Below are 26,142 nucleotides of genomic sequence, written 5' to 3'. Positions count from 1 at the left end.
AAAAAGAACATCATACCAACAGTCAAACATGAGTGTGATGGTGTGATGGTCTGGGGCTGCTTTGACGCTTCAGGACCTGGATGACTTGCCATAATTGATGGAACCATGAATCTATAAGAAAGTGCAGTAGGACAATGATCCCACACACCAGCAAGTCCACCTCTGAATGGCGCAAGAAAAACAAAATTAGGGTTTTGGAGTGGCCAAGTCAAAGTTCGGACTTAAATTTGATTGGGATGGTGTGGCATGACCTTAAACAGTCCATTCATGCTCGAAAACCCTACAATATGGCTGAATTAAAACAATTCTGCAAAGAAGAGTGGGCCAAAATTCCTCCACAGCGATGTGAAAAACTCATTGCCAGTTATCACAAACGCTTGATTGCAGTTGTTGCTGCAAAGGGTGGCACAAACATTTATTAGATTTAGGGGGCAATTACTTTTTCATGTAGGGCCAGGCAGAGCCTCCACAGTAGGGCGACTGAGGCAGCTTAGTCGCAGGTCAAAACACCGCTCTTCCGTTCCGAAGAAAACATGTTCTCCCCACTCAGTGACGCACCCACTGAGAAACCTGATGAAAGTGCTCTAGTTATTGTCTATTCTATTGTACGGAACATGAAAATAGAGACACCAGCCACCATAGTCCAATGTTTACCGGGAGCCAGAGCGCCTGACATCTTTTTAAAAGTGCTGGCTAATACTAAACGTAAATTCAGTAAGATTGTTATCCACGCCAGTGCTAATGATGTTCGACTTTGCCAGTCGGAGATCACTAAAAATAACATTAAAGAGGTGTGTGAACTTGCAAGTACGATGTCAGACACTGTAATATGCTCTGGTCCCCTCCCTGCTTACCATGATGCGAGATACATAGCAGACTGTCGTCACTCAATGGCTGGATGTCTAAGTGGTGCTCGCAGAATAACATAGATTTCATAGACAATTGGCCGAGTTTTTTGGGCAGACCTGACCTGTTGAAAAGAGATGGTCTTCATCCCTCCTGGGGTGGTGATGCTCTTCTCTCTTGAAATATGGCACATAGTCTTTTTAGTTTGTACTTGACTAACTGGGACCCAGGTCAGGAAGCAGACAGACTGGCTAAACCGACCATCTGCTAGTCGCCTCATGTCACAGAAATCAGTTAATTCTCAGCACATAAGATACCCTTTCACCTAGATATCACACTATAGTGACTGTGTCTGTTCCCCAAATGAGAAAATACAAAAAACCTCCAAACCAATTTAAGAGTAACAATTTAATTGATGTTCAACAAATAAAAAATGTATATAATACACAGAAACAAATTATAAAGCTTGGCTTATTGAATATCAAGTCCCTTTCTACGAAAGCACTTTTTATAAATCACTGATCATAACCTAGATGTGCTCTGTTTGACAGAAACCTGGCTAAATCCTGATGATTCCATTATTTTAAATGAGTCTACCCCCCAAGATCACTGTTATAAACATGAGCCGTGTCCAAAAGGTAAAGGGGGAGGTGTTGTTCTGTTACCGATGGAGTTTTGGTTCCTTGCCGCTTTCGCCTCTGGCTTGCTTAGTTGGGGACACTTACTTTCCAGCGATATCGTCGACTTGATTGCACAGATACTATTTAAACTGAACTGAGCTGGATGAAGACATCACTGAATTCAATGATGAACTGCCTTTAAATGAAAATTGAGTGTTTACTATTGTCCTTTTGCATTATTGACACACTATTTTCCTATTTAATACTGTAAAGCTGCTTTGACACAATCTGTATTGTTAAAAGCACTATATAAATAAAGGTGACTTGACTTGACACATAAAGGTACATGCAAATTGCAATGTTTGCATAGAGTGCATTGTTTGCACTCTAATGTTCTTCTTGGCACTCAAGTTCAAGCCTGAAGTCAACTACCTGCTTTGCTATTTGCCAATTACACAACATGCACATAATTAGTTTTGTAAAGAAAACACTGAAAATATCATAAATGCTGATGCAACTAAAGCTTCCTCTCAGACTAGTTAGTGACAATGGCAAACGGGCAGATCTTTGTTGACCAGATGAAACACTGTCCTCCTCATTACACATCAATATGTGACCCTGGACCACAAAACCAGTCATAAGTAGCCTATATTTGTAGCCATAGACAAAAATACATTGTATGGGTCAAAATGATCGATTTTTCTTTTATGCCAAAAATCATTAGGATATTAAAGGTGCCATAGAATGGAAAACTGTATTTACCTTGGCATTGTTGAATAATAATAGCTCTGTACATGGAAATGACATACCGTGAGCCTCAAACACCATTGTTTCCTCCTTTTTATGTAAATCTCAAGAATGCAAAAGACCACTGAAAAATAGGCGAATCAGAACATAACACCGACTGTGACGTTACAGTCAGGATCACTAATAGTTATGCCCCCAACATTTGCATATACCCGCCCATGTTCTATGTCAGCCATCAGCCGAACCTGCTCACAAATAACGCGCGTTCTAATAAAATAAAGGGACTTCACTTCCCCCCATTAAATCAATACAACCATTCTACATTCCCTCAAATCTGTCATAGCACAGTTCTCTTGCAAAATAAGTAAACTGATAAGCAAGACCATCACTTTTTAATGTTATTGAAAATTTTATATGCCTGTTTAGCTTATAAAGTGGTCTGCATCAATAACTGCATTAAACGTTGTTAATCAATCCTGACGCAGAGAGCACTGGCAGCACATCGACGCGTTACGTCAATATAGCCTACATTCCCAGCAGTGCTTCCTAAAAGTCCCGTGGGTCGGCTGCAGAATGTGTCTGCATCCTCCTACATAATATATTGAGCAAAGCATCCGCTTAAACAGGGGAGCTGAGCAGTACAGTTATCGAAAAGGATGGCCAAGAACCAACTAAATGGACCGATAAAACCTCTCATCCATTCTTATCCACCTAACAGCCCCAAAATCAATTCCAATCAACCTGCCAGAGGTCAGAGGAGAGAGGCTTCTTGTGCTCAGATACTCACACTCACTGTACTGCTGCAGCTGGGAGAATTCAGCTGGGCTCAGACACACCCAGTCTCCCATCTCGCCGGTCAGAGCGCTCACAACGAGCCGGGGGAACCACGCTGATCGTCCTCAGGTGAGGTATGAGAAGAAGATGGTACGATCTGGCATGATCATGCTGCCTTTTCTTAGTAACAGATGGTGAATTGGCGTCCCCGACGTGGAGTTGCGAAACAAAGGAGGGACACAAGGACGAGGGCAGTGTGAAGGTGAGGCGTGTCGCGCCACCGGTCGGGGCTGGGATTGGAGTAGCTCTGTGATGGGAAGATGACAGGTGCACTCGGAGCAGCAAGTGATGACCTTTCCACCAAAGTTAAAATTTTCAATCTGTAAAGAGAGAGAGAGAGGGGGGGGGGGGAACAGAGTTAGTAACATCTCAAAGCTGACTTAAGGTTATCGACTCAAGTCTCTGATTCTAGAAAACACACCAATAACAACAGAGCCTGTGTGCCTGTAATATCCTTATTGCTTCTCCTAGAGATTAAATGTAGAGAACATGAAACCGCTTGCTGAAGTCCTGCATCTCAAGAAATCTCTCATGTGTCTCCTCTAGAGCGGCCTTCAAACTTTTTCAGGCCAGAAATCTCTTGGTAGATTAATCAGAGTCCCCCTTTTACATTACTGAGTGTTGCATTTCTAGTCTGGTCAAAATAATTAATATCAAATCATATGTAAATGAGTGCTGTCAATTATTTTTAAAAAACCCGATTAATCACACATTTTTTTCCGCGATTAATCCCACCTAACATTAGTTTTTAAATATAATTTTGTATTGCAAAAATTTCACATTCAATCTTTCAATTAATGTAGAAACAACATAAAGACAGTATAATATTTGTTTAATGGCATCTTCTTTATGACTGAAGGCGAGTATACTACCAATACTACTGATGTCTCTATGAAGTAGTTTTTTTCCTATAGACATTCAACATTACAGTATAGTTGAGAGCTATTATTATAATAACATTATAATAAATTATACCATATTTACCTGTGCCCTTTAGCAAGTAGGAAATATAAAAAAAATTATAAAGTTATTAAACACTAAATTCTAAATTAAATATTGATGAATCCTTAAAGCTACAAAAGTTAATGATTTCCTCTTTTTTCTTTTGTTCTTTGATTAACAGACATCACAGCAGCTGGGTTATTAACTTATTTTGGCTGCTTTAAGAGCTGCCGCTGCTGAACATGATCTGACACGCATAGCATTTTCTCACAACCCTTTACCTTTTCTGACCCACTTTGTCTCTACCAATGAGGTGACGAGTTGAATCGGGTGTGTTAGATGAGGGAGACAGTGCTGGGGAGTAGGGATGGGCGATACCACTTATTTTGTTTTCGATACGATACCGATATTTTTCAAGGCAGTATCGTCGATATCGATACCGATTCGATACTTCTGAACTAAACTTTTAAATTATGAAATGTATTAAATTATTGAATTACTAAGAGTAAAATGGGTAATGATAAGCACTTAACTTTGTTTAAAACGCATTTTAACATTCAATACGCCTTAATTGTAACTTATTAGGTTATATTTTTGTTTACACATGGTTCAAATATGTTTTTTGTTTACACATGATTCAAATCTACAAATACTACAGTTGAACTACGATCACTTTAGTAAAACCATGGTTAATTTTCATAAGGGACTGCCAGTGACCGGCTGTTGTACACATAAAATGCAACATTTTTATTCTGACAGTGTATGATTTCTATTAACATTACAGAATAGAACATGATCAGTATTATCTTTCAACGTTTAATTTAAATAACTAATTGCACAAACTATGTAGGCTACAATTTCAGTTTGTTTATTGTGAAATAACTCTGTCCTTCTGTCCTCTGATAAGCATTGTTCAGGGCTGCCGTTCCCAAAAGCTTTAATGCTTTCTTATGATACTTTTGGGAAACGCAGCCCTGTTTGAATGCACTGTCAGAAGTGAGTGAACGCTCTTTGTGATGGATTGGTTCTGTCTTGCAACATTTGCGCGTTCAGATGAGCAGGAAAATAGTTCTATCCTACACAATTACTCGCTAACAAAGGTTATTCGTCCAATTCAATGCATATTGTACGAATTATTTTTTTTGTTAAATAAACAAAATCTCTGGTAAATAAAACACACCTTAGTATCGATATTTTTTGTTTGAGTATCGATACTTTCGATACTCGCGTCAGTATCGATATATCGATACTTTGGATCGATACGCCCATCCCTACTGGGGAGCTCCAGGACAGTTTTGAAAACCACTGCATTTCAGAGACATGTTCTTAACAAATACTTGCATGTAAGGCAGCTTTCATCACCGTTTTTGTAATTTCATGACTTAACTGACGACATAACTATGACAATGCATGCTTGCCAATGCAAAGCCTCTTTTTGTGTTAAAAAACTAGTCAGGATTTACCGAAGACACACAGTGAAAGAATACAGATGAAAGGGCGAAGACACAGTTACACAGATGCAACATTTTTGTGAGAAGGTATTAAATAAATCATATAAGGTGAATTACTAAAGTTTGTGGTAGTCAGTTTACTGGTATTTGCACCATTATTTAAGGCCCCAAAAAATGTCTTAAACCACTTTGCACCTGTGTTCTAAGAACATTACACAGACCTGGTTACCACTAGGAATGGGTACCTAAACCCGGTATTTAATCGGCCCCGGGGCTAAATTATGAAAGACCGGAGTATCGATAAGCTCTGACGTTAACGCTTCTGCTATCGTTACTGGAGAAATTAAGAAAACACACATACATTTATTATTGCTATAGATACATTGTCATGCAAATTCTATCTCACCAGAGTCGCCAGCTGTTTTTGTATGCAATAATATTCAAACATTTGTCTATGATGCACTTTTGCTATTCGCAACTCCTGAAAGCCCTGCTTAATTATGATAGAGGACAGAACTAAACATTCAAACGTCTGCTTACACTTTAGGCCTGTGGCTGTTTTATTAAGCTATTTAAATTTTTTTAATTCTAAGGATTATAGCCGCTTTTCTTCTAGCGCAACTTTTTTCCCTTCACTTCACGTGCATTCATTCCTCCCTAAAATCCAAACTTAAAAGTCAGAATCAGCACAATCGGTGATTGTTGAAAAAAGGCCGTCTTGTACTGTTGCTAAATTGCTGGACATGTTTGATAATAAAACGTTGAAAGCACAATCCACACAAGAGACACTGTTCCCCAGGCTGAAATGTGTGCACGCGACGCGCTCCAAAACGGACAAGTTATTTACACTTTGAGCTTTGGGCGCGTCCAAACGCTGAAATACACACAAAATATGTCAAAATGGCCGGCTCGGAGAGTATTTACTTAAACACATTTTATGTCTTAAGTGTAGCGCTTTTTTTTTTTTATATATATATATATATATATATATATATATATATATATATATATATATAAACAAAAAGTACCGATAAGAATACCATTAAAGTACCGAATTGATAAGTAGTATCGGTAAGAGTAGTAATACTGTTAAAACCTTAATGATACCCATCCCTAGTTACCACTGGCTGTGCTGGTTTGTAACCCTGTGCTGATTTGTGCTGCTGTTGGTAGACTGTGTTGGTCATTAGAGATGTAAAAGTATAAAATACTTATCACAATCTTAAAATGGCCGGCTCGGAGAGTATTTACTTAAACACATTTTATGTCTTAAGTGGACGAGAACAGTTGGGAGAAAATCTGATGTGTGTCAATATATTGTCTTAAAGCAACAGACTGGCGCTTGGGCCATCAGTTAATCAAACAACAAAATGCAAAGACAAAATCACCCACAGCTCTTAATCTGAATTACGTTATAACTTTAATAAGTATTAATCTATCAATACATACTGTGAAAACTGTAATTACTTAACTTACTTGTACTTAATTACCCGAACAGTAACGTTAGTAGACCTTAAAGTATAAAATACTTATCACAATCTTATCTTATCACAATTATAGTGACCAAAATGATCACGGTTATCAGTATTATCACGGTATTGTTAAAATGTGCTGGAAATGTTCAAAAAGCACTCACACATAAATCGTTTCACCAAGTTTTATATTTAAAATCAACAAATAACAAATAAAATGACTTTTTGTTTGCATAAACACTAAAACAATAACATTACCAATGATGTCCTGATTTTAAATGACAACATGACTGACACTTTTTCTAATAACATGTACGAAATGTGACCCTGGACCACAAAACCAGTCATAAGGGTCAATTTTTTGACATTTTTAAAGACTGTTACTTAAAATTTTGCATGATATTATTTTCATTTATCCTGAGTTGTTCAAATCGTGGTAATCGAATACGGTTTTTAATGACATTTAAAATATGAAACGTAATACTAACTGTGGGGAATTTTATCATGATTTATCATCAAACTGGTAATCGTTCTATCCCTATTGGTCATTATGGATGTGAACTGACTGAGTCTGTGTTCTTTGCGCACTGTTAATACATCAACCACATAACTTTTCACTCCCATCCACACTTTCATGGAATTGCGTTCTCACACTAATTTGTCCTGATTAGTAAATCTGGCCCTTAGATTGCAAAGCTCAACTTTATTATATTGTTATACATAGCATACATACATAGCAGATATGTTCACTGATTATAAACCTAACAGACCACTCAGATCATTAGGATCGAGTCAGTTAGAAATACCAAGGGTTCACACAAAACAAGGGGAGTCCACTTTTAGTTATTATGCCGCCCCCAGTTGGAATCAGCTTCCAGAAGAGACCAGATGTGCTAAAACATTAGTCACATTTAAATGCAGACTCAAAACTCACCTGTTTAGCTGTGCATTTACTGAATGAGCACTGTGCAATGTCCGAACTCATTGCACTATATTTTATGTATAATCATTTTCTATTCTTAACTGTTTTAAATTCATTTTAAACCTCTTAAATCAATTTTTAAATAATTTTCAAAGTTTAAAATTCCTTGTTTTATTGTTGTGATTATTATTATTTTTTTAAATGTTCATTTCTTTTATGTAAAGCACTTTGAATTACCATTGTGTATGAAATGTGCTATATAAATAAACTTGCCTTGCCTAACATATAATATGTAATCTATTATATATATATATATATATATATATATATATATATATTATCTCTTGCAATATAATTAATTGAAATGCACAGCAGTGCTATTTTAGTATAATTGATACTATTATATTTTTTACACATATTTTGAATCAGTTTTTATATTTTCCATTTTTAATTTTGTTAAAGCCCCTACAGCACCGTCTCACACCACATTTTGAGGATCCCTGCTTTCAGTTTCAGAGAAAATCTCAAAAATAGCATCTGCAGTAACTCTCTCATTTGTTTCCATTCAAGAGATATTAGAACAAACACGCAAGACAAGGTTTATACTTTCAAAACAAAAGGGAACAACATTAAGTCTCCTGAGCTAAGAAAAAGCAACCTCTGAGCAATACAAATTTTCTCCAGGGAGACAGTTAAAAATAGTTGTCTTTTTTTTGTTTTTGACAAGGTGTGCAAATCATGCTGTATGCTGTCTTTGCCTTCATTTGGACATTTCGTTCGCTCCAGTACACCCAGTTAAAACAGCATAGCAGTGCTCCTCCATATAGCTGTAAGTTCAAAGGGCCACTCAGCAAATGACTCACATGGGCCTGGCCTGCTTCTGTGCTCACCATGCCGTACCAATCAATGTCTCTCTCTCTCTGTCTGCTGAATACTCTCGTTCTGTCTCTATTTCTCTCTCTTGTTCTGTCTCTCTCTCTCTGTTCTCGGACACTTCCAATGAGTTTAAGCAGAGAGAAAAATCAACAGCAGTTTGCCAGCACATCCACAGGGAGGGAAGAAACTGACATAAAACCTCTGCGAAGAGCAGAGGCATGAGAAACTGCCATGATGAAAAGAGAAAAAGACAGAGCAAAAGGACAAAAATCAATGAAGTTGATAGGCTGCCATGAGTTTACAGCATGCCAGGGAGTAAGTTCATGCCCACTGGTTTAAAAAAGCATAGAGTGATGTGTGCTGTTTGTTGTACAGAGAAAAGAGCCTGAACACAAGGGAGGGTGAAGACAAGGAATATAAATGGGCTTACACAAATTGTATAAAAAAAAATACAAAGGAAAATGAAAATGTTCTTGGCTGAACATTAAATTTCAGCCTCAAGACGTCATGCATCACAATACCGTAGAGTTTGTTCGGACACACAGACTTTGGCATCAACAGCAAAATATACTGGAATTGTTTTTACATCTCTTTTAGTTTTTTTTGCCGTCTTAACTGTGCATACATTTTTGGTACTGGTCTTTCAATTCCGTACATGTGTACTGAGAGAATACAGTGTTATTTTAACCGCAGCATGTGCAGAATGATTTTTAAAACTCTGTATGCAAGGTAAATAAATCAATCAACATTAAAGACAGATAACAGTGTGTTAGCTGCTGTGGGGGAAAATGTCCTAAACATGCTGTATATTAAGCATTTCAAACCATCTTAGCATACAGTTTAAAGCCACTTGCCATCCTGTCAGATGTGTGTTACCTAAAGCATTTAAGATGTCTTTTCCTCAGTGCATAATTTGCATCTTCGGGTTTATCCTTCTCTGTAAATGCTAGAAAGTCACTTGAGTATTTCCATTTAGCAAAAAAGGCACATCCTGACAGCAAGTTGCAGCAGTAAAAACAGACTTTATTTAAAGATAAATACATAAGTTTGTTCAGCAAACCACTGTTCAATGAAAAAGAAGCCAAAAAAAAGTATTTTTTGTTTGTTTCCCCGCTGTACCGAAAACATACCGAACCATTGTTTATCTGTACCGCTACTCCCGAAATTATTATATAAAAACATGACAACTAATATTTTCATTTAGCATCGTTTTCCCTACTGTCTGGTGAAGCATTGTCATTCAAAATATAACACTGTCAAATCAGACAATCATTGCAGCAAATATGAAAACTAAGGCTGATTTGCTTAAAATAAATGATATGATTAATGATTAATAATTAATATAGCTATAATTCAAATATAAACATTTTTGATTTTCTCGGAATTCCTAAATTTGAGATTAATTCAAGTAAATTCACTTCTGTGGAAAATACTGTAACAGGGCATGCAATGGAAGCAAAAACCGATAAACAAAAAATGGATGATAGAGAATGAAAGAGCAAATATGGCCATTAGTGGTAAATAAATAAAGATAAAGATCTCGGTGTAGGTGCTGGTATAGCTGTATTGAAACACACAGAGAAGCACAGAATATCACTGAGTGGAATCTTTCCTGTTATTTTCATGTCTCAAAATGAATCATCCAACCCAACTAAACTCTCTGAATTTACTTGTATTATGGACTTTTCCGACGAGAGAGCAGTGTGGTTATTATTCCTGATCTACACACAACATGCTGGTATATTATTTAACATTTGAAAATATTTTTTAAAGTCAATATTATCATGAATACAGGTGTATTACCTCACTTTAGAAATTTCAGAAAAGATGTAATGTCCATAATTTACATATCTGCACATTAGCACTAGAACAGATACAAAAACGGAATCCTCCAAATTATAATTTGATAAACTTCTAAATCATTATCAAACAATAGTAAATCATTTATTGGTTTAATGTATTTAAAAAAGACCGACTCATAAATTGTGTGCCACTCCTAGATAAAAACACATCAGCAGGACTAAGGAAACAGGATCTTAATTGAAACACTGGGTTTGATTACCGATGATTATCTTTGTATAATTAAATGATCGATACAATGAGGAATCCCGCAAGCTTGTCTGGTAGTATATGAAAATAATAGAAAGACAAATAAGTCAGTGATAACTTTTGAAAATACTGACATTATTGTGTACTATAAGCATAAACAGCTTACATTTCCAAGAATAAGAGACTCATCATTGATTTTCCCCCCTAACTCATTTTACTTCACAATGATTTATTGGTCCATATATCAAGGACATAATTTCTGTTACCATCTGTGACTTCACAGGGTATTTGATTTTCTCTTGTGGAACATTTCACACAGAGACCCAAAAATAGACCTGAACTATTCCTATGGGACAAGGCCCAACGTAATAACTCTGAATTACACAATATTTACACAATTACACAATATTTTTGATTCCCAAAATTAAACTCTCCTTTCAGCTAGTCAAACATGATATCAATACACATGATCTAGGATAAATAATACAAAAACTTGCCATAACTGTACTAACCACTTGATAAATATGTGCCAAATCATTAGCACAACATTGTAGCAGAAAAAAGGGTTGGATTTCAGCCCTAGTGGTCTAGTGAGAAGGCTTGTGTTTCTGCTTCACACTTCAATTCACAATCGGCAAGTCAGAATCAAAATACCCAAGCTTATATTTCTTATATTTCACAAAGCCCTAGAGATTCAGAGGAAGGGGCTCAGATTTCTGCTTCATTAAGTAGGGTGGAGGGAAAAAATTATTCTGTTACCAATCGTGATTCAAGGGAAGTGTGTAGTGTAAATAAGGGGTTATCCAAGCTTTAATAGCAAGGAAAGCCCCTTATACAAACATTATGTAGTCAATGCTTGTGTAAGCAGCCACATATGAGGTGTTTCTTTGAGGTTATAGTATAATAAAGAATGATCATGTGACTTTTATGTACACCAGGTGACCTGTAAATGCGAAAAAGCCATTTCCATTGCAGTTTTGCTAAATATAATTTTTTCAAATTGCCTGAAAAACTACCTCATGCAAGCCCAAAAACTTTTTTGCGATATATGGGAGTTTTGACGTGTTTCTATTGGGCATATTTTCAATTCGCAATTTCAATTTATGCAATTTGAAGGGTAATGGAATGTGGCTAATTAAAAGTACATTTTAAAAAGTTTACCATGAAAAATGCTTAATGTGGCCTAATGTGGGTTAATGTTCTAAAAACAACCAGTGATTGAGCATGTTTCACATAGAATGTCAGCACCTTACACTGCAGGGCCATTCGCAGACAATTTTTTTTGCATTCTCTTCCATTGTCTTTCTATGTAAACATGCACTAGACAGATGTTTTTGACGTTTGCCCTCGCATTTCATGTTTTTTGAGTCTAATGTATGAGTGCTTTTTAAGATGTTAAAGTTTAAGAAAGAAGTTGAAGTTGTTAAAGAAGTTGAAGTTTTTCAACATTTATCGAGAAACGGTCTTGACTTTGCAAAAAAAATTGCAAAAAAAAATATTATGCAATATTTATGTAGACTTGGTTAAGAACTTGGCTCTGTACATTGGCTGTTGATTGGATGGAAGTATCTTAAGACATGCTTGAGGTTGACTGCAAGAAAATATTGGGGTTTAAGCAGACTAAATGACCAGAAAAATATGGAATACCTCACCAGACATTACTTGTCATTTCACTGGAAGATCATGTTATGACACACTGTCCTACTGCTTTAGCAGCTTAAGCTCTTTGCAGTTACATATTGAAATCAGTCTTTTTTATTATTGTAATAGAGAATCAGGACGTGAATTCCCAGGCCTTAAAAGTAAATATGGGCCAGTTTTTATGACCACTGAAATCCCACTTCAGATGTTGATTTCAGGGTTCAAAATTCTGGCAATTTCTTTCTTTTTTTATCTAAAAAGAGTAAAGCACCATGGAGTCTTGATAAAAGAATGAGATTGTGTTACTGTGCCTCAGACAGACAGGCTGAAAAATTAGCTTTATCGAGGTGTTGTAATTTCCTGCTGCTAGAACACTGTAAGAATAAAATCTGCCTGCTCTGTCCTAATGAAACGAGACGTGCTGTACTGAGTGCTAAAATGGTAAATGGAAGGTAGTCAAGGTGAACAGGTGAAAAAAAACCACCAAAAATAACGAGAGCACAGAGACTATAAACACATAACTGTCATCTAATGAGATGAAAGGTTTGTGGTAAAGGATTTAATTCTAGTATCACCAGACGATGGAAACTATTTTTGATCCTCCCACCATGCAAACTGCCTTTCTGTTTTCTCTATTCCTCTTCACGGTAAAAAAAAAAAAAAAAGGTTTCTTCCTGTGTGGGTTTCCCTCATCATTCATAGTATCTTTCTCTTGTGTCCTCCTCCTAACAATGAAAGCTATACATCCATACGTTATTACTGTCAAGGGCAGAATTCTCTAATAAGCCAGTTAAGGAAATGTGTACATTAAAGGAAGGATTGAGAGACAAAGTTAATGGCTGTATTGTGCAAAAGTGTGTGTGTTAATGGGCTGTGGGAGCCATGTGCTGATCAACAGGATGGGGCCTCCCCTCTGTATGGAGGGGGATTCTGTTTGCTCAGACAGTTGCCTGGCAACCTGACGTCATAAGTTTGCAGCAAATAGATGAAGTGAAAGCAGTTATGGGTTTGTGTGTGTGTATATGGAGGAGTTTGTGTGCATTGGTGCATTATGTCTGTCTGTGTATGTACCAGGCCACAAGACAGACATAATATAATATCAATCTCATGTACCCTTAGCATAAACCAGCCTGGTCTCATGTTTATACGTAGGTATTAATACGTAACATTTACAAGCACAAAACGTACACGTTTGTACGTTTTTACTCATGCTAAAACATACAATTTAGACGTATTTCAACATTTAAAATGTACAAATTGCTACGTATTTTTAGCTAAAAAACGTAAAAATATTTACATATCTTTTATATCATTTAGATATTCATATCAATCAGCCCAGCCTCATAGAAAGGGTACAGGAAGTGCATTACACCCATATTTCTACAGGGAAACCAATGTAGAACTCATCCATTTATGCCCACAAATCATATGAATGGACTTAGTGGCAGCCCAACCTAGAATTCAGGGCTTAGTGCAACTCTAACAATATTTAGGATTGAATATATGAGGAATATTATAGATCCATATCTTCTAAAAATTTCAACAATCCAACAAAATCCCAATTGATGCTCAAATTATGGGTACACTTGATTTAGTATATGATGAAGGTGAACAACTCACTGTAGATGAATTACACGAAGGTTCATACATTAAACAAAATTCTTAAGTGTAAATCAATGGTTTGGAGTGAAAAATTCAACTGTCCATATGAAAAGATTTCTAAAAGGACTCCTGTCTTTAGATGTCATAAATTACTAAGGCTGTCAGAGCTGCGGTGCGATGCACGATTCTCAGGACATACAGTATATAGGAGCTGATGGGAAGCCATGTTCATGTCCCGATCCCACTCCCCCTCTCTCACCCCTTTATTCCTGTTTACACTATGCTATCCTAGTATAAATAAATACAAAAAGCCCCCCAATTTTTTGTACTATTTAGAGTTATTGTACTAATTACAGTTTACACATGGTGCTTTATGATTATGAATTCTATGTACATTGCAGCATATTCAACACTTTTTCACTTAAAGATACTAAAATGATGTAAACATCTGAATTCAATAATAAAGATTTTTTCTTCTTGCCCAGTCAGACTTATATTTCAGATTTTTGCATGCCATGGCAACATTTTTATCTAGCCATACTACAAAAATATGTTTTAGCCACATATTTGATTCTTCAGGAAAAAAATATATCCATCAGTGATGCACAATATTGGATTTTTGCCGATATCCGATATGACGATATTTTTCAACAATACCAATATATTTCCGTTTGTCTGGAAACAACACCAAGTCACTCCTGCAGAGATTATAAACTAATCATTTTTTATTTTTAGTTAGTTTTGAGCAAAAACGTCTCAGGTTACTTATGTAACCATTGTTCCCTGAGTATGGAACGAGACACTGCATCCTCTAGGGGTCGCTATGGGGGAACGCCTCGTTGTGACCCGTGTCTGAAACATAAAAACACCAACAACACGTTGGCCGGCGACAGCCCATGACATAACTACCGGTGCGATTATAGTATAAATAGGCGCCGGGAGAACATGTCATTCACTTCTTCGTCTGAAGCTTTCGTTCGAAGCATGGCAGGAAGCCTAGAGGACGCAGTGTCTCGTTCCCTACTCAGGGAACCATGGTTACATAAGTAACATGATACGTTCCTTTTCAACCTAGAATTCAGGGCTTAGTGCAACTCTAACAATATTTAGGATTGAATATATGAGGAATATTATAGATCCATATCTTCTAAAAATTTCAACAATCCAACAAAATCCCAATTGATGCTCAAATTATGGGTACACTTGATTTAGTATATGATGAAGGTGAACAACTCACTGTAGATGAATTACACGAAGGTTCATACATTAAACAAAATTCTTAAGTGTAAATCAATGGTTTGGAGTGAAAAATTCAACTGTCCATATGAAAAGATTTCTAAAAGGACTCCTGTCTTTAGATGTCATAAATTACTAAGGCTGTCAGAGCTGCGGTGCGATGCACGATTCTCAGGACATACAGTATATAGGAGCTGATGGGAAGCCATGTTCATGTCCCGATCCCACTCCCCCTCTCTCACCCCTTTATTCCTGTTTACACTATGCTATCCTAGTATAAATAAATACAAAAAGCCCCCCAATTTTTTGTACTATTTAGAGTTATTGTACTAATTACAGTTTACACATGGTGCTTTATGATTATGAATTCTATGTACATTGCAGCATATTCAACACTTTTTCACTTAAAGATACTAAAATGATGTAAACATCTGAATTCAATAATAAAGATTTTTTCTTCTTGCCCAGTCAGACTTATATTTCAGATTTTTGCATGCCATGGCAACATTTTTATCTAGCCATACTACAAAAATATGTTTTAGCCACATATTTGATTCTTCAGGAAAAAAATATATCCATCAGTGATGCACAATATTGGATTTTTGCCGATATCCGATATGACGATATTTTTCAACAATACCAATATATTTCCGTTTGTCTGGAAACAACACCAAGTCACTCCTGCAGAGATTATAAACTAATCATTTTTTATTTTTAGTTAGTTTTGAGCAAAAACGTCTCAGGTTACTTATGTAACCATTGTTCCCTGAGTATGGAACGAGACACTGCATCCTCTAGGGGTCGCTATGGGGGAACGCCTCGTTGTGACCCGTGTCTGAAACATAAAAACACCAACAACACGTTGGCCGGCGACAGCCCATGACATAACTACCGGTGCGATTATAGTATAAATAGGCGCCGGGAGAACATGTCATTCACTTCTTCGTCTGAAGCTTTCGTTCGAAGCATGGCAGGAAGCCTAGAGGACGCAGTGTCTCGTTCCCTACTCAGGGAACCATGGTTACATAAGTAACATGATACGTTCCTTTTCAAGGGAACTTCGAACTGCATCCTCTAGGGGTCGCTATGGGGAACGATATACCCATGCCGCCATGCTGAGGGGAGTGCCGGAACCATGGCGAGCACTAAGTACCAACTTAGAGTTGCCCCTGGGACGTCAGATGGCTGTCCGTGACTTTGCGTGCACACTTACCATAACATGGATTTTAGGATACCGTTCTAAGGGGGCTCTCATGGCACTCTGAAAGAGCAGCTCATAGATAGAATGGTGCATACCAAACGCAATATGTTTGAGAGTCACCAACTTGATCTAACATATAAAGCTGGAATGGCTAGCAGTAAATCTCTAGCTGAGGGGGCAAACACCCAGCTCTCACATGAGAGGGGAGCTCGACCTACCGCAAGTTCCAATGCTGGAACAGCTAGCAATAATTTACTTAGCTGAGGGAACAACACACCCAGCTCTAAAATGAGAGGGAGGCTCGGACCTACAGCATGTTCCAATACTGGAACTCAAAAAGAATAGCGCGCTCATAGGCAACCCTTTGGTAAAGGGGAGCACTGCTAATATTACCACGAGAACAGCCCACGGAACAAACCCAGGCGCTCGATAGGAAGCAGCATGCTCATAGTAACCCTCAATGGTGAGGGGAGCGATACTTCCAAGTGTGTCAAAAATAGAGACACACTGGTTGAGTGGAGTCCAAGGTACCGGGGTCTAACCAACTCAGAGAAAGGGAACGAGCCCCGTTCAAGAGGCGACTCAAAGAAGCCTCTAGTCCAGACCATCAGCAAGGTGGTCACTATGAAGCCATAGAACCAACCAAACATATAGGTCCAGCATAGGAGACGGAAATGCAGGAATATTCCTACCTAACCTCGGTCAGGTGGAGAGTTGGCGGTTATAGGGGAATTAGGAGCTAAGGGCAGATGTAAGACCCCCGAAGGAAACGAGTAGATACTCAAGTATCACTCTTATTCTGACGGAAGCGCTGATGCCTTGTCCGGATCACATCCCTAGGTCTTGCCTACCTCACTTTGATCTGCAATTCCTTCTAACCCTACCCGCAGGTGGGGGAGAAGCGCGAGCCGCGACACTAGCCTTCTGTGGCAGTCTCTGATCCTCAGACCGAGATGGACCAGGACCCCTATGCTGTTCGGGCTTAGACCTGGACCATCGTGAAATGAAGGACTGAAGGCCGCTGAGTGCGCCTTTGCCTCCCTGAACTTCTCGACCACCGTCTCAACAGAGGTAACCAAAAAATATTCGGAAGGCGAAACCGGCGCATCGAGAAGAAAGCCCCTCTCTTCCATCCCGATATCTGCCAGGTTCACCCACAGATGTCTCTCAATACCTACTAAAGCTGTTATGCTTAGTAGCACAGAGAGTGAGATCTGTGGTGCGGCGAAACTCAGCTACCTCATCAGGCCTTTATCCAGGTCTTCCAGCAGGTCAGCCTAATATGCCTGGAGCACCGCATTGTGCGCAACGAAGCAACAGCCTGACCTGCTGCTGCGTATGCCCTGCCATCTAAGTGAGATGGCAAGGAGGGAGTTTTAAGAGAGGACGTCTCACCCATAGAACGATAGCTAGCCAGTCGCCTTTTTTACAGGGGCATCCTCTCATAGTCGTTTCCGCACATCGTCTCGATGTTGGGATAACTCGTATGCTAGAATCGATGAATGCGTAAGAAAGATAACGCTCAAAATACGCTCACAATGAACGCGGATTGCCCCCTCAAGGACATCGCGTGCGTGCTCTTTGCCCAAACAAACAACGCAGAGATCGTGTGTGTCATCAGGTGTCAAATAACGACGACGCGGATGCACACACCCTCTAAACGCTTTGCTAGTGCTCGCCATAACGATAGGAATATAGATCACTCTTAAAACAATCAGTGAAGACGAAGAAGAGGAATGACATGTTCTCCCGGCGCCTATTTATACTATAATCGCACCGGTAGTGATGTCATGGGCTGTCGCCGGCCAACGTGTTGTTGGTGCTTTTTCAATGTATGCTTCAGACACGGGTCACGACGAGGCGTTCCCCCCATTGCGACCCCTAGAGGACGCAGTTCGAAGTTCCCTTGAAAGGGAACTTAATTGTTAGAATTAAATAAACAATAATAAAGTTTGTTTTATAGAGAGTACACTGAAAGCTTTGAAAATAACTATGAAAAAAAATCAATCACTGTTTTTTTTCCCCATATAGGACTAGATGCAGTGGTAATCTTAACATTTTATTTGTAGATTTAAAGGGGTCATATGATGTGATTTCAAGTTTTCCTTTCTCTTTGGAGTGTTACAAGCTCTTGGTGCATAAAGAAGATCTGTAAAGTTGCAAAGACTAAAGTCTCAAATCCAAAGAGATATTCTTTATAAAAGTTAAGAGTCAACCACGCCTACCTAAAACGCCTCGTTCTAACATGCCCCCACATATCTACGTCACTATGTGGAAATATTAGCATAATGCCGCCCAAATGTGCACGCAAAGAAAGAAGGCGTGGTTTCAGGAACAGCAGTGTTGATGCAGCCATGTCAGGGAGACGGTCTGTCACGCGACTCTGTTGCCCTTTCGGGCTTGAACTGATGGTAAAACTAACGACATTATTAACTGCCTTGAAGGGCATTACATTTCCGATGCGTGTTTGTGGTGTTCGGCCAATCACAATGCACTGGGTCAGTTGGCCAATCAGAGCAGACTGCGCTTGTCAAAGGAGGGGGCTTTGTTGAAAACGACTGTTTGAGAGAGGCGGGGCATAGAGTACCTACAATAATGTACAGTATTTGAAAAATAATGTGTTTTTGAACATTAAAGCATGTCAACATATTCTGGTATACCAAATACACAAAATAATGATCTTTAAAATAGCATCATATGACCCCTTTAACATTTGTAGGTGTAAAGGTCTAAAGCAAAAGAGTTAAAAAAAATGTAATTCTAAAATTCTTTGAAAGCTTCTTGTATTTAGATTTTCATAATCCCTTTGAAAAAATATATATTACACATGAATAAAGCAGTATATATCAAATTAATTCTGATATAAGTCTGATTTTTTTCTATAGTTTTTTTTAACCTTTAAATCACTTACAAGCCTTAAACTTTTAAACAGTAGTGTATATAACCAGAATTCACCACTACAAGGTGCAATACATCACAGAAAGGCATAAACATGACCAACGAACACAAGACATAGTAAAACACAGCAGTGAAAGTTCCATCGACTGTTTACAGTCTCACATTGAACCCTCACTGCTGAACCCTGAAGGTGCTCTTTCCACCTGATTTACAAGGCAATGGGAAAACTCACGAAACCACCTCTGTAGGTCAGACTGCAGCAGGAATGTGGACTACACTGGGACATGGAGCATGTTGTCCAGCAAGATGCTTGTTCAATGAATGCAGATCCTACTCTGATTTATAATGCCTCCCAGTCCCATTAAACAATATGAGCCTCATTATTCTCCCTCTTCCTCCACTCTCTCCTGTCTTGCAGTGAAGAAATGCATGTACCTTATTCCATTTGCCTCTCTGTCTCCAACTGACACTCCATTATCCTCCAGCCCTGGAGTATTTACACCATTCCCCCACATCCCTTTCTCTGTAGCCATCTATATTAGATAATTTCTCTCTCTTCCTCCCCCACTTTCCTTCAAACTATACCAGCTCGGTCCATGGTTTCATGTAGACATAAATTCTACATGAAAAGGAGATGCGTATCTCCTTTTCATGTAGAATTTATGTGACCATCCTGTTACATGTACCTCCTTATTTGACCCTTTCTCAGATCCATTATTTAAGTGTTTCTATGTAACACACTGATACTTTCTCTATGTAATAAGTAAAAGAGTTTGCATCAGACTTGGGGAATATGTGAATGACTTGCACAGTGCTTTTGTAATGTGGGTGCAACATAACAGTTTCAGTGTGACGTGAGATGTGATGGACTCCTGCACTGCCCACGATGGAAAGGAACTTCAGGGATCTAAAAGTGGTTTACAGATAAACCAAAAATCTCAGTGGCCTCAGCGATATTCAGTTGAGCTGTTGACGGGGCTACAGTATGAGTGTTTCCAATAACCTTATTAATCATATTTGCACTATTCAGTAAAGTACCATAGGAAATTATTAATGGTAATTATTAGCAATAAAAATCCACTTGCACTCACCGTCTTCAAGTCCTGTCACAACCTTCCTCCCACTGAACATGAAATGTTTTAACAACAATTAAACTGTGAGCTAATAATATATTCAGTTCCAAAAATATATTTCAGAAAAAGTCTTGCTCATCAGCAGCCCGAATCATCTGAATCAGACACCTGTGGTATAAACATCACTGGATAATATATAATTAGTTATTTAAGTGGCTATGTGTTTTAATTCATCAGTGTCTAAAATAAGTCATAAATATACAGTAACCATACTCAAAATACACTCACACAATGTCCAAAAGCAGTCGTATTCCACTGACAAATTTACATCTCACATTAGTAGAATTTTAGTGAGATGCTTATATAGAAATGTACGCAATAGTTAAGAACTCAAAGCAAAGTACAGCTGCAATATTATGTGAAATTGTCCAGATCTGCAAGACTCTCAGTCCACACTTGACACTTTAATTGTGACATGCTTTTCCACGAGGCCATTTCTAAACAACATTACAGTAAGAGATGTCCTAATCTGTGGTACTGCGCCTAAGAACATAGATGGACATCTAATAATTATGGAAACAACAACAGTTTTATTCTTTTTTTTCATATACACAGTGGAAACCGATGAACTCTGGTGTTAGCTAGCTAGTTCCACATGGCTAGCTGGCTAGTCAGCCAACTGCGTTTTGCTGAAGAGTCACTCATGATCAATTCGCCAGCGAGTAACTGTCTGCAGCTGTGTTTGTTTCACACACACACACACACACACACACACACGCACATTTGTTTCACATCATAGTGAAGACCTCCCTTTGACTTCTATTGTGCTTAAACTAAACTGCTACTATGGACTAACCCAAACAAACCCTAAACTTATTTTTGGCATCTGAAAATATTTAGTCCCTTTATGGCTCATTCTACAAAGCAGATGGCATTTGTGTCACTCATGTACATATGTGTAAACATTTAATATGAATATGTTCAATGTTCACTTTATTTATAAAGCGCATATTAATACAACAAATGTTGACCACAGTGCTGTACATGAGACAATGCAGAATAACAATAAAATCCCTTTCAAATTCTATATCATAACAGCACACAAACACAAATAAAACCTCAGATTCAGTGAGGCAATAGGTTGAGGTATTGAGGTAGACCATTCCACAGCCTAGGAGCAGCGGCCAGTCTCCTCTCGTTTTCCGGTATGTCCGCGGGACCACAAAGAGATTCAATGACTCAGAACTAAGCATTCTCTTTGGTTTCTTCACCTGGATCAGATCCGCTATACATGATGTAGATGTACCATATAAGGCTTTAAAAACAAATAATAATATCTTAAAATCAATCCTATAAGAAACCAGCAGCCAGTGTAGCTTTCTTAATACATGAGTGATATGCTAATTTTTCCAAATACCTGTCAAAAGTCTTGTGGCCGCATTTTGGACCAGCTGTAGTCTGTCCAAACTTTTGTATTGAACACCATAATACAGTGTGTTACAATAGTCTAATCTTGAGAAAATAAAAGCATGGATAACCTTTTCCAGGTCCTTCTGAGATAAAAAGGCTTAATTTTACAAAACATTCAATTGAAAAAAAAAATAATAATTTTGACAACTTCATTTATTTATCAAATTTCAGTGCACTATCACAAACTATACCTAAGTTTTTTACTTGATGTGTCCGAAAAGGGGATAGTATACCCAAATCAATTTTGGATGTGTCAACAGATTCAGAAGGGCCAAATAATATCAATTCGGTTTTTGATTTATTTAAGCACAGCAAATTAGCAGACATCCACACCTTAATCTCGCCAAAACATTCCACCAGTCTTTCTACAGCGATAGAGGCAGTTGGCATTAGAGGTAGATACAACTGGAGGTCGTCTGCATAACAGTGAAAAGAAACACCATATTTACTCAAGATCTGACCTAATGGGAGCATATACAGTGAAAAAAAGACTGGTGCTAAAACAGATCCTTGTGGAATACCACAAGATAAAGGCGCTGAGGTCAACATACATTCTCCCATCTGAACAGAGAAACTTCTGTTTTGAAGATAAGACTTAATCCAAATCAAGGCATTTCCACGAATACCTACACAAGTTTCTAAATGTGAGATCAGAATCTGATGGTTGATTGTATCAAATGCCGCTGTAAGATCTAAAAGCAAAAGTAGAGTCACGTCACCAGAGTCAGTTGCCATAAAAATTTAATTTAAAACTCTCAATAATGCAGATTCTGTACTATGTTGTTTTTTTAAACCCCGACTGAAAGACTTCACCGATAGCATTATCAGTAAGGAAGGACTCAAGCTGATTAAAAACAGTTTTCTCCAAAATCTTTGCTAAAAAAGGAAGCTTTGAAACTGATCTATAGTTGCACAACACACTCTTATTCAGGTTTGATTTCTTCAGTAAAGGCTGCACTACGGCATGTTTACAGTAAGTTGGAACAATTCCAGAAAGTAAACTCTTATTAATTATTGATAATACAAATGGACCAATCAACTCAATAACTTGCTTTAGTAGCTTTGTTGGAACAATATCTTGAGGAGAGAATGTCGATTTAAGCTTGAGTACAATGTCTAAAAGCATGGATAAAGAAATGGGCTCAATATCAGACAACACAGCATGAGTTACATGTATATCCATAGGCATATATGAACACTGTTGTATATTCTTTCGGATGTCTGATATACGGCCAACAAAAAATCTAAAAGACTTTCACATAAACCCATAGGCATATCTCCAGGCACCTCCAATCTAGGATTCAAGAATGAATCAATTGTTGAGAAAAGGACTCGGATTTTGACGATTATTCTCAATAATATCTGAAAAGTATCTAGACATGGCCATTTTCACAGCCCGTTAGAATTTGCCTAAGGAGTCTGGCAACATTTCATAGGAAATGTCTAACTTGTCTGTAATAGATACAGATATTTTTATTAACCAAATTATATTGAAATAAAAGCTAGCATTTCATCCCTATTATTTCTATATACACACACACACACACACACACACACATAAATAAATAAAAAATACAGTAAAAGCAATAATATTGTGAAATATTATTTCATTTTAAAATAATTATTTTATATGTGAATATTTAAAATGGAATACTGTATTTTCCAGTGACGGCAAAGCTGAATTTTCAAAAGTCATTACTCCAGTCTTCAGTGTCACATGATCCTTCAGAAATCATTCTAATATACTGATTTGGTGCTTATCTTATTACAACTGTCATTTTTGTGAAATATATGTATTGTTGTGTTTTTTTGTGGAAACCATGATACACTTTAAGGATTCTATGATGAAAAAAGTAAGAAAGTAAAAATAAAAAAATTTTAAAAAATCAATCTAATGTAACAACCTTAGATGAATCTGATGCATCCTTGCCAAATAAAAATAGTATTTTCTTTTTAAAAAAAAAACTGACCTGAAACTTTTGAATGGTAGTGTGCATTTCATAACTAATAAAATATGGCACAGTGCAATTCATTACCACTTGAATAGGCTCAATTATTTGAGACAATATCTAAATCTAGGTACTGCAGGTTTTTCAGGTATTACTATTCACGCAAGTGCACAGAGCACAGAATAAATTAATGCAACATTTTAAAATAATTTATTGCCTACAATTCAATCAGAAGATTTTGTATTCGTCATCTGAGTATGACCACTGCACTAGTCTCCTGAACCACAGTGTGGAAGAACACAACCAAATTAGGACACTAATTCTGAAAGGGATAAAGAGGGAGAGGGAGAGGTGCACTGCTGTCCAGTCATGGCAGTAACATCACCCGCCTCCAGCGGGACTGCGGACAGGCTCACACAGAGAGCTGATACGTAGGAGAATGAGACAGTGGCTGTGATGAATGAAGAACCTGCGGAAAGTGGCAGGCCAAACAGCTGGGAATGGGAGGTTAGTGCGGGGCACAGATATACCAAAATCCTAACTTTCATTAACATTATAGAATTAAACGGCATGGCTGGGGCGCAGGGGTTGCAGTCCAGTCAGAGCCAACAGCAGCGCTGCCATGTGCACCCGTCACCAGTCATCAGGCAGTTTTGCTAATCCACAGGCAGCTACTTGTAACAGTTTGAAGTATGATAAGGTATTGTGTAATATTTTTGTCTCAACTTCTCCACAGATAGTCTCTGCGGTCTGGCGTGCAGTCGGCAGAAAGAGCTCTGACAAAGTGGATGAGAGTGGCAGCTAAAGATATCACATTATCAAACTGTAGGGAAGAGGCTGGAGGAGACCTGATAGGCCCATTTCACTGACAGAAAAAAAAGAGACAAATTGCAACACGAGTCTATTTATGCGTGGTTGTGGATGGTCAACTTAATAATATCTGTGCTTACAAAAGCATATTTTTTGTTTTTCTGTTTCAAGCAGTGTATAGCCTATTTATTTCACCCCTCATACTAACAGGTTACAATATTCACATTGTGTGTGTGAGAGAACCGGAGGTGTAAGCAGAGTTACGACACTGAGCCTTTTTTTGTTGTGTGTAGCGTGCTGAAGGCAGTACAAAACAGAAAATGTATTATGAACCTATGATGATTTGTAATAAGTTTAATTAACAACATAAACATTAATTTTGCTTTGAAACAATCTAGTTTGTAATAGTCAATACCACACACTTAACAGTCATTTTATAATTAGTCCTGTGATGCCCAATATATCCATATTAATTTAGGGAATCATAATGCTTCAATTCTCTCTACATAGTTATAATACATTATTTTAAATTCATAAAATACTTAAAGTGTACTCATAACTATTTTAAGAACATCTTATCTAATTCTTACACACCTGTTTCTATGACAAATTACTAATTAAGAAAATACAGTATTTTTATTTAAATTAATGTGTCACAAAAAACTTAACCAAAGTGATCTGCAAAAGCTGGTGGTGGAAAACTGTTATTTAGGATTATTTATTTACTGCTATAATATTTATGAATATTTTGAATTAACTTTTATTTTTGTATTTTCAGTTTTTATGCACTTTTGTCAATTTCATTATTATTTTTTTTTTAATATTTATATTAAGCTTTAATTTATTTTTATTTCAGTTTCAGTTTTAGTAATTTTAGTACTTCAACTTCACTTCAAACTTACATAATTTCAGTTAGCTGGCAGGTCAAGTCTTTCTAATATTTATGTAATATTTATATTTAATTTAAATATTTAAAGGGGTCATATGATGCGATTTCAATTTTTCCTTTCTCTTCGGAGCGTTACAAGCTCCTGGTGCATAAAGAAGATCTGTAAAGTTGCAAAGACTAAAGTCTCAAATCCAAAGAGATATTCTTTATAAAAGTTAAGAGTCAGCCACACCTACCTAAAACGGCTCGTTCTAACACGCCCCCACATATCTATACGTCACGATGTGGGAAGATTTGCATAACGCTGCCCAAATGTTCACACAAAGAAAGAAGGCGTAACCTTTATTCTCGCTGTAGTATTGTTGTTGCAGCCGCCATGTCGTGAAGGCACTGTGTAATTCGTTGTGAAAGCGAAACTACTTTGTTTGGTCTTCCAAAAGAGGAAGATATCACGGAAATATCTGAGGAAAATATTTCAACTTCGCGCTGTTGATCGCCGGATCGGCTTTCACCGTGGACGAAGAGGAGTCCAGCCTGGGGTCGTCATGTGTTGCCACAGGCATCACAATATGGTAAGGGACGTAACATTTCCGTCACACGCTTGAGGAATTCGG

General features: G+C 37.6%; 1 protein-coding gene across 2 annotated transcripts in view; it reads right to left on the bottom strand.

Moving 5' to 3' along the window:
- Positions 1-26,142, bottom strand: part of LOC107555347 (diacylglycerol kinase beta-like) — a 142,782-nt gene that overhangs the window by 109,705 nt on the left and 6,935 nt on the right. For both annotated transcript variants that reach the window (XM_016238101.1, XM_016238102.1), the window contains exon 2: positions 3,001-3,367. In XM_016238101.1, coding sequence (XP_016093587.1) covers positions 3,001-3,061 — 61 coding nt within the window. In that variant the 5' untranslated portion in view covers positions 3,062-3,367. The remainder of the gene's footprint in view (positions 1-3,000; positions 3,368-26,142) is intronic.

This window comes from Sinocyclocheilus grahami, unplaced genomic scaffold (genome assembly GCF_001515645.1).
Source record: "Sinocyclocheilus grahami isolate Dianchi unplaced genomic scaffold, SAMN03320097.WGS_v1.1 scaffold532.1, whole genome shotgun sequence".
Lineage (NCBI taxonomy): Eukaryota > Metazoa > Chordata > Actinopteri > Cypriniformes > Cyprinidae > Sinocyclocheilus > Sinocyclocheilus grahami.
This window is presented reverse-complemented; position numbering and strand designations above follow the sequence as displayed.